The sequence below is a fragment of the Phragmites australis genome, chromosome 1 (genome assembly GCF_958298935.1).
Source record: "Phragmites australis chromosome 1, lpPhrAust1.1, whole genome shotgun sequence".
NCBI lineage: Eukaryota > Viridiplantae > Streptophyta > Magnoliopsida > Poales > Poaceae > Phragmites > Phragmites australis.
In genome coordinates this window covers 48,352,546-48,362,632 of record NC_084921.1, presented here as the reverse complement: position 1 = coordinate 48,362,632, position 10,087 = coordinate 48,352,546, and the positions used below count along the sequence as shown (strand labels likewise).

The window sequence follows — 10,087 nt, the reverse complement described above, 5'->3', positions numbered from 1 at the left end:
CTAACATTGCAACTGATAGAACTTAAACTCACATTATATTACATTACGATGACTAACATTGCTACTGACAAAACTTGAACGCACTTTACGCTACATTACGATGACTCACATGCCAACGAGAACACATGAACTAGACGGAACGTGATGACCATTTTATTGTGCTCCATGAAGATTCCATAGGTGCTCCACGAGATCATCACGCAGTTGGTGGTGCAATGCCCGGTTCCTGATTGCTTGAGTTACTTCTATATACTGGAGGACAACTTGGTCTAGTTTGCGACCCACTGTGGTTTTCTCGCCCATATAGTCACACACCTCCTCCTCATCGGAGCCGCCCCTCTCATCCTCAATTATCATGTTGTGCATTATGACACATGCGGTCATAATGTTGTGAAGTGTGCTTTCATTCCAAATTCTAGCTGGACTGTGAATTATGAAGAACCTCGACTGCAGGATGCCAAATGCGTGTTCAACATCTTTTCGGATTGATGCTTGCATGGCGGAGAAATGCACGCTCTTGTTCCCCCTTGGTGCTGAAATTGCCTTCACTATGGTCACCCATTCGGGGTAAATTCCATCGCCTTGGTAGTAGCCCATGTCATACGTGTTACCGTTAATGGATGTATGATACAGGAGGCACAATCCTGTTCGTGAGCCTGTTGAAAATGTAGCGGTGCAAAATATTTATGTTATTCAGACTACCGGGCATTCCAAAGAAAGCATGCTATATCCATAGATCGTACAATGCAACCGCCTCCAAAACTATGAAGGGTTTGCGCTTATGACCAATATATGTTCCATGCCGCGCTTTCGGGCAATTCTTCCAAACCCAATGCATGCACTCGATGCTTTCCAGCATCCCGGGGACCCTCTTTGCTCGCCAATGGATAACAGTTGAGCAGTACCCTCTGCAATTGGAGTGCGGAGGTACTGATCGGAAAAAAGTAAGACAATAGCTTCCACAAATTTGGTCAGGGCGAGCATCGGTGTGCCACCCCTGATCCGAACATACTCGTCCACTGTGTTTGCACTGACTCCATATGCCAGTTGCTGTATGACGGCTGTTATCTTTTGGAGGGGGCTTAGGCCCAACTTCCCAGTGACATCCCTCCTCTGCCGAAACCAGGGGTCGTGGTCCTCCACAGTAACGGCAATTCTCAAGAATAATGGCCAACTCATTCGAAACTTTAGAGGGTGACGGGTCGTTAGTACTCATCAAAAGCTATAAATGCGTTTATACTAAAGATGGGCTTACCTACAACGGAACAATGTATCACCATACACTGGGACGTCGGTGAAGTAGTCTCGGAATAGCCTAGCAGCACCTTCCTAGTGCCCACGGTCTATGACCGCATGTCCTAGCATGGAGCCACGGTGACACGTGTGACCTTGGGCAGCAAGCTCTTCCTCCTCGATGGTGATCAACAACATCAATTCGTCCTCATCGTCGCTCAAGTCCGATGAGAACATGAACGAATCTCCGAATATAGACGCGCTCATTGTGTAAATGTGAAATGCGGAGTGCGGAGGTAATTGCGCATCTCTACTTTAGCAGCTGCCCTCTTTTATAGCAATGACAGTCTTCTCGAGCAAGTAACCGTGTCTGGCTTCCCATGCAAGCTAACAATTATGTGCTTCCTAGCTTCCACTGAAAGAATTGTGAAATGGGTATCACGCCTGGTTGATTTGTGCTTGGAGCCATGAAATGGGTATCATGCATGCTGCTCTGCTCTTTGGATTTAGGAAAATAATGAGGATTTAGGAAAGCAACGAAACACAGAAGAGAATGGTAGAGAGAATGGTGGCGGAAGAGATTTGGATTGGAGGCGCATGCACCATTCTTCTCTTCGTACAAAATACATTTACAATATATATGTATCATGTATTATAGTTGTGTTGCACGTGTCTGTTGATGAAAAGAACGAGAAAGAAAATACTATTGGAGCGAAGGAACCTGAAAGACATGAGTTTAAGAAAGAATTTTGAATTAAAAAGAAATTAAATGAAGGAAAACTGTTGAGAGGATGGTCTTACCTTATCCGTGCCCGACGGCTGCTGCTTTACCGTGCGGCCCCGCCGCCCGGTGCCCAACAAGGACAGACAGCCACTTGGACGCATGGCCGCGGCGATGCGAACGTTGCACCTCGCAGCCGTGGCGCGCGCGGGCAACAGGACGCCTTGTTCCAGTGGCTTCATCGTTGCGGAGACGTGTAGAAGAAGACGAGACGGCGAACTCAGTGGATGAGCACGGGGACGGCTCGGGTTGCCCCGTGAAAGCTACGGTGATCTCGACGCAGGGGGTCATTGTGGCCACACCGTACGTTTCCCACCGATTAACCATGCACGTTCCTGATTTTTCGTCAGAAATATTTTTACCGGTTTGAACAAGTAGTTCAATTGAAGGAAATAGCTAATTTCTTTGAAGTAATTAGATGCGAAACAAAGTTTACCTTGCCGTAACTTCAGACAGATTTGGCCTCAAAATTTGGGTAAAGTTTTCCCCCCGTTAGCTTCGCAGAAAATATGTCGTACCTCCTTAGTTTATAGATAACGAATTCGATGGCCGAACTGATAACGATTCCTATTTTTTCGAAGTTTATATATCTATATTTTTATAAAATATATGAGTTATAATAGATTTAAATAATCTTTGTTTTTTATTTAATTTGATCAAATGATTATCTTACAAAGTTAAATTATATTTCTCTTTTTAAAAATATTTTCAATTTTCTGTCAATGTTAGGGATTAACTCATTGTTACTGACAAGATTTATTCTATTATTTATTTTTTATATCTAAATACTCATTATTTATTTTTCATATCTTCATAGCTAAATTTTTTCAAAATAGATTTTACATATATAAAATACATATACAGTTGCTAATAGTAAAACGATCCGGGTCGCCAAACAGACACGCTCTCAATTTCCTTTCAATTTCCTAATGGTGGAAGCATATGTTTTCCTACTGATGCGGTACTCCCGCTCTCGGGCGCTCGCAACCGCGAGATCCCAATCCTCTCAAATCATGTCCCTCCACCTGTCTACCGGTAGATTGCTGGCCCACCAGCCCCCTACACCAAGACTACACTAGACCCACTCACGACCCACCGCTGCCGACCTGAGAACGACCCGTGAGGAACGGCGATCGCCTCTTCCGGCTTATGCACGTCAGCGCGACGGACCCCGCCTCCCTCTTTTGCCGATTTCGCCTGCTCGCCTCCCTCTCTAGTCACAGGGCGGCGCACGCGGGGTTAGTGCATTCGCGATTTCGCCTGCTCGTCCTGCTTGGCGAGTGGCTACACGTCAGTCAGTCTCCTGCAGCTGCGGCTGCTGTCGCTGTTCCTCTCACTTCGCATCTGCGCCGTACGGGAGGGGAGGGAGAACGGCGCGTAGGGTTGCGGAATGGCGGCGGGGGCTGCGGCGAGCTGCGGCGAGGGGGAGGAACTCCTCCTGCTCTCCGCCGTGGAGGCTCGCAACGCCGGCGGCGCGGTCACCGCGGCGCAGGAGTCGTGGCGGCTCAACTTCGACGCCTTCCGCCCACCGGAGGTGCACCAGGAGAGGCCGCCGACCCGCGCGCTCCACCACTGCCTCGGCGTCCTAGGTCCATCTCTCCCTCTGTCTGCTGTGTTGCGTCCATGATGCCTGTGTTGGGTGGGTTATGGTTTTTCCGTGTTTATTTATGCTTGATTTATCTGAATTTACGTGTCTCGTGTTCCTGCAGCTTGGTTCGTTTCGTTTGATGTAGTAGTTGCTAAAGTTGGCATTTTTTTCGTTTCTAGTAAGAGGTAAGTAGACAGTAGTGCGGGCTAGATTCTCCTTTCCAGCCCACAGATGGGGATTGGATCAGGGTATTGACGGTAGTGCTGGGTGGTTCACAAATTCTTTTTGGCAACAAAAACCGCTTGCCAGCGGTTACCGAGAAATCGCGGTTATCGCGATGACCGTGTAAAATTCGGCGAGAATTCGATCAAAATTAACTCGAACAAATTTGAAATTCAAATTCGGTCCGAATCGACCAAACGGTAACCGGTCAGTTTGCTATGGTTACCTACCACATTTAGCTATTTATGGACCGAATTTTTTACATTTTCCGAATTGTCGGTAACCGTTCGAATTCTTGGGTAACCATTCGATTTTAGCGATTTATCAAACGGTTTTCTCGAATTTCAGTGAAGTTCAACAAAAAAACCAAAAAATGGCCTAACCTTGTAAAATCAATAACTAATTCATCTGAGTTTCAAATCAAGTAAAACAAATATTGTTGGTTTCCTTGTAACATGATCTACATGATAAAAGTATTTATACTCATAAAAAAGTTGAATATTTTTTTTGAGAAAATGTATTTGCTAAACCAAGTTAAATATATAGTTTACGCTTTGCTAATCCAAAAATCATGAAACCAATTTTGTTACTCTTCTTACATGATCCTATGTCTTTTAAAAATAATGAACTCATGAAATAGTCATTGTTACATGCACGATTGTGTAAATATGTTACAACTAGATTAATTCATAACCAACTCATCATACCTCTAAAATTAGTGAAACCACTTTTATTAGTTTACTTATACTGTGCTTTATGTAGGAAAAATAATGGTAGACATGAAAAAGTTAATTACAGTGATGTTTCTTAAGAAATTAATAAAACTCTAAATGAAGTGAAACTAATTTTAAAGATCCTCTTAAGATACGTCCTTAAAAAAATGTGTTTACATGTTAAGCTTTTCCTTAATATAAGTTAATAAATGAGCTGCGCGCTTCAACTTTTTTTTTTTCAAACTTCCTCCCTATAGAATATGATGCAAACGACATTATTTTTGAATATGTTTTTCCTAGAAGGTCTTAGAATTGTCTCTAGTTTTTTTAGGATTTTTTTTAGAATTTTTTGAATTCAAATTCGATTACCGAATGATTTCTATTATAGGTGTGGAGCGGTAAGCTCGGTTACCACGATTTTCGAGCGGTAACAGACGCATTTGTGAACACTGTGCTGGGTTAGATGCGGCCTATTTCTTACGGATATGCTATTACGCCACTTTTGGGAACTGAGCACGAATGTGTACGTCTTCGTTAGTTTTTCTTACCTTTCTGCAAATTCTGCTCTTGCCTATATATATTGGGTTCGTACTTTACAGGGCTCATATGGGGAAGGGCAGTCTGCACGTGAGCTGCTCATTTCTTGGATCGCACATGCTAAACTCCTGGAAAAATAGTTTTTGTGTGTGTCTGTAGTCAGCAGAATTAAAACAGTGACAACTGACAAACTTGGTAACAAGAGTATAGGACATTAGGGTGGCACGTGAGATGTTGGGTTTTATGGGCAATAGCCGTGCATTCTTTTTCAGATATATGTAATTTTCCCCTGCTCTTTTCAAGTATGCTTTCAAGTAGTGGAGTTGAATGAAAAGTTAAATTCCTATCTCAATTAACTCATTTAGTCATATCCTCACATTCTGTTATATGAATGTATTGTTGTTCTGGCTTTCTGCTTTAGCTGCGTAGGATAGTTATATCTAGTCCCAATAGTTCTATTCTATCTCCAGTGCTGTATAGAGGAAAGGCAATTACAAAAGGACTCTGAAGTGTCAGTAGAACAGCAAAGGAGCTCTGGATGCATGTTCCAATAATATCTTAACTTTGCAAGCCACTCCAATTGTTTAGAACTCTTATATAGTTGGAGCCATTCACATATCTTCCTTCTTGATTTTCGAACAAAAGTTAGTTTCTGATATAGTATTTATGGTTCTATCAACAGCTCAAGGTCCTGAGGATGTTGTTGCTGAGTACTACCAACAGCAAGTGGAGATGCTAGAGGGTTTTAATGAGATGGATACGCTTACGGATCGTGGTTTCCTTCCTGGAATGTCCAAGGTCTGTTATATAAACTTTCTGCTGTAACATTAGGGGAGACAGCTTTCCTTAATTTTAAACAGACAGAATGTCCGTTTGACTGCATTTGTGTCTACTGATCACCAATTTATTTGCCTGCAGGAAGAACGTGACAAAGTTGCTAGGAGTGAGACATTAGCCATCCGGCTTTCTAACATCGCTAATATGGTTCTTTTTGCTGCAAAAGTGTATGCTTCAGTAAGGAGTGGCTCGCTTGCTATTATTGCTTCGACTTTGGATTCTCTTCTGGACTTATTGTCAGGGTTTATCTTGTGGTTTACTGCATTTTCTATGCAAACACCAAACCCCTACAGATACCCAATTGGTAAAAAGCGTATGCAACCGCTGGTAAGTTTTGCGGCAACATGTACTTCCTCAATTTATTTGGCTCATTTGTTCCTACTATAATCCACACGATTGGTTCCATTTAGCTGTTGAGAACTCCATTGAACTATCTCAATTATCAGTATACATAAAGCATATTTCAATTACTATGAAAAACTTAAATAAAGAGGAGAAACTATCTTCTCATGGTGTTCTTGGTATGGAAGTATGAAAAGAAGCAAGTGGATATTAGATCATAAATAAAATAAACTAATGCTAAAAATATGAAGTAGAATAGTTACTCGAAATCATGTTCTTAACTTCTGAGTCATATCTGGGTGTTAGTCCAATGCTAAACTAATTTCATAAATTTTCCATGCATCTGAGGTTTTCTTGCGATATAAGCAATCATGTTCCCTTTTAGTCCCTTTTCAATGTATTTGAAGTTTTTGTACAAATTTTCTTCAGGGAATACTTGTTTTTGCTTCTGTTATGGCAACCCTTGGCCTCCAGATCATCCTAGAATCAATACGCTCATTGGTGTATGAAGTAAGTCTCTTTCTATCTCTAGCAAATGTTTAACTTGTGTCGCTTTTTAGCTTTTATTGAATTTGAAAATGTATTTTCAATTTTCTTTTGAGCAGGACTTCTCTTATGATATGTCTTCTCTTTTGCAAATCACAAGTTATACCTCTCTGGGTCATTAGAATACTGCCGGGCCTTCAATATTAGTTGTGCTTATTGCCATAACTTTTGTTTTGATTGTTTTCTCGCTTATTGCTGCAATACGTTGAAAAGCCTGTCATACTGCCATGGATGATGGGTTCTTTGCCTCAGAAACACGTCTCTTTCTTTGTTTCTTATGGTTAACAATCTAGTCACATGATGGCACTACCACCACTAGCATTTGATCTCTTAGTTGTTCTGGTGCACATATTGCGAATTTAACAAGCTATAGCAGTGTAAGCTTTTGGGCAATCAAATTTGTTTTACCGATGTTTTTTTAACTTAATCTTACTCATGGCCAACCAGAAGATCCGTAGGTCATGCTGTGAACTAGAGATATGCCCTTGCTGCTGGCATTAAGCTTTCATACCGAATTATTTCTTGTTTTAGATATATATTCTTGGACTTAACTGCTTATCACGTCCTCAATATCCTACCTGTCTGCAAAATAACTAGCTGGATATGGGCCCTGGCTCTTGCAGCTTGCTGAAATACTTATCCCATTTCGTCCATAATTTGCATCCTATGGCACTCTGTAGTTCACTTTAGAGAAGCACATACCATATCCACAATCAGATACTGTCACTCTTGGACTACTAGTTTCCCTTGTAGTTGTTCCATAGACCACAGTGTTGTTTGCCTGTGCTGATTATCTGACATCTTGTTCTCCAGGGAGATGAATTCAGCCTAACAAATGAGCAGGAAAAGTGGGTTGTTGACATAATGCTCTCTGTGACATCGGTGAAACTTGGTCTAGCTATATATTGCCGCTCATTCACAAACGAAATCGTCAAGGCTTATGCACAGGATCACTTTTTTGATGTCATCACTAATGTAATTGGCCTGGTTGCTGCACTACTTGCCAATTATATTGAAGGTTGGATCGACCCAGTTGGTGCAATCATTGTAAGTACAAGAAAATTACATCTGACATTCTCACTTATTCCATATGTAACATAAGTAGCATCCAAGTATTTTCCCCTTTTGTTGTATCCAGTAGTATGGTCTTAAAAAAGTTAACTATGATGTGAGCCTAGTCATGCACCCAAGGTATCAAATCTAATAGACATTGTTTGGTTGACACCGACGCTTGTATTAACCTTTGGCTCCAGTTCACGATCGGTAGGTCTCGGGATCTATCTTAGCACCTAAAATAATTTTGACTGGTAAGTGATAATCGTCTTGAAAAAATAATAGGTAGTCTTAGAAGGAAAAGTATAGAGAAAAAAAGTAACTTCTGACTCATAACATAATAGGACAGCTGTGACTTACTGTAACTCCTCAACTAGAATACTGGATAGGCAGGTATTGCACTTGAACTTGCAAGCACTTCATGCATGAGCATAACTCAGAATCGCCATTTCGCCACGGCGTGTATTTTCAGAAACTGACAGCTTACCTGCTCCTTTGCAGCTGGCTATCTACACGATCAGAACATGGTCGATGACGGTGCTGGAGAACGTCCACTCCCTGGTTGGGCAGTCGGCCTCGCCGGAGTACCTCCAGAAGCTGACCTACCTGTGCTGGAACCACCACAAGGCCGTGCGGCACATCGACACCGTGCGGGCCTACACGTTCGGCTCCCACTACTTTGTGGAGGTGGATATCGTGCTGCCGTCGGACATGCCGCTGCAGGAGGCGCACGACATCGGCGAGGCCCTGCAGGAGAAGCTGGAGCGCCTGCCCGAGATCGAGCGCGCGTTCGTCCACCTCGACTACGAGTTCACCCACCGGCCCGAGCACGCCCTGTCCCACGAAAAATAGCCTGCAAGTTTCCGGCCAGTGGAACGACACGGCTTCGTAGCTGAAACTATTTACGAGTAGCCGATATGGTTTCAGGAATCCGGTGCTCGTCTTGTCATCCGTCGCAGGAAACCATTGGGGTACGTGCGATGGAGTTGTGGGTACTAGAGTGCCTGGTGCGGCGATGCCCTGGTAGATTACAGTATCATGTACCGAAGAATCTGATTCTCCAGTAATGCAGATATTTTATACTGGTCTTCAACTCTTTGATTTTCTGTTATCTGTTTCCCTGCAGACTGGTATTTGAGCTGTGCATTTTTTGGAAGATCATGTACAGCTTATATCAGGCCATGCCTTTGGTCATCCGATTAAGTGCATGTAGGGTTTCACATTTCGTAAGAGAGATGCCACGCATGTAGATTAATCTAGCTCGTGCAATCTGTATTATGCTATACAGAGGCGCTCATTGTACAAAGCATTCGGACTAGCCACCTGTTATCGCAGCTTGTGATGGCCATTCAATCCGAAATCTGCCACTCGAATTAGGGCTGTTAACATGCTCAAGAGCCCACTGTCTCAAGCTTTTTCTGAGCTAAAGATATGGACGAGTCTATAATCAGGTTTGCGCTTGTTTTGTTAAGAATCTTGAGCTGAGCTCGAATTGAGTTTAGAGTGAATTGAATTCGAGTAGCTTGTGAGCCTTGAGTTTTTTTTATAACTATGTTTATAAGTCACATATGTATGTAGCCACATAGTTTTGAGGTTTGACGATTAGACTTTAAGTTGCATGATGAGGTTTTTAAAAATAAACTTAACTAAAGTAAATGGATGCTAGCTTTGTTTTGATGGAAAGCAGTTGAAGTTAGTCGAGCTTTTAACAAGCTATTTGAGCTTGATAGACTCGCGAGCGTATGGCTAGACTCAAGCTTAGCTTATTAGTGTTTTGAGTCAAACTCGAATCAAATCTATAGCGAGTCGAATTCGAGTAGCTCATAAACTTTAAGCTTTTTTTTTTTTGACCTAACTCGAATGGAGGTTCGTTATCCGAAAAACACCTGCTTTTTTCTAGACGGAAAATTACCTGCTTTGGTTTGGGCTTTTTTGACTAGGCCTGAAACTTGGTCCGCTAGTCTTCAAGCCTACCCTCCTGAAAGGAGGCGCCCTAAGTGCCGAGCAGAATTTACAACGAAAGAAAAAACGCCAGTCAAACATTACACAAACCTATTCTCCCTAAGTACCACACCCGAGCAGATGTCCAAAGATCTGCCTCCTCTTCAATCCTAGGTGCTATTTGATACTAGGCTCGTGATGCGCACGTCAGACCGATCCATAGATGTTCGGCCATAACTTTGCTGCAAGGGCACAGAACGGGCTTCTTTTGCTTGTTGTGCTAGATGATGCTCC

General features: G+C 42.6%; 1 protein-coding gene across 2 annotated transcripts; it reads left to right on the top strand.

The window, feature by feature from the left end:
- The first annotated feature begins 3,128 nt into the window (after positions 1-3,128).
- On the top strand, positions 3,129-8,963 carry LOC133924083 (metal tolerance protein 5-like). Of its 2 annotated transcripts, XM_062369469.1 has the most exons (7): positions 3,500-3,603; positions 4,926-5,060; positions 5,757-5,872; positions 5,993-6,238; positions 6,683-6,763; positions 7,613-7,846; positions 8,354-8,963. In XM_062369469.1, exons 2-7 carry the CDS (start codon positions 5,057-5,059, stop codon positions 8,702-8,704), a joined length of 1,032 nt encoding a protein of 343 aa, XP_062225453.1. In that variant the 5' UTR covers positions 3,500-3,603; positions 4,926-5,056; the 3' UTR covers positions 8,705-8,963. The 2 variants fall into 2 exon arrangements, with proteins under 2 accessions (XP_062225445.1, XP_062225453.1); XM_062369461.1 differs by lacking the exon at positions 4,926-5,060 and having other exon boundaries at positions 3,129-3,603.
- Positions 8,964-10,087: the final 1,124 nt, after the last annotated feature.

Coding starts and splice junctions, on each gene's coding strand:
- LOC133924083 (XM_062369461.1), top strand. CDS start 3,405: ATGGCGGCGGGGGCTGCGGCGAGCTGCGGCGAGGGGGAGGAACTCCTC. Junction 5,873..5,992: donor TCCTTCCTGGAATGTCCAAG/GTCTGTTATATA, acceptor ATTTGCCTGCAG/GAAGAACGTGACAAAGTTGC. Junction 6,239..6,682: donor AAAAGCGTATGCAACCGCTG/GTAAGTTTTGCG, acceptor AATTTTCTTCAG/GGAATACTTGTTTTTGCTTC.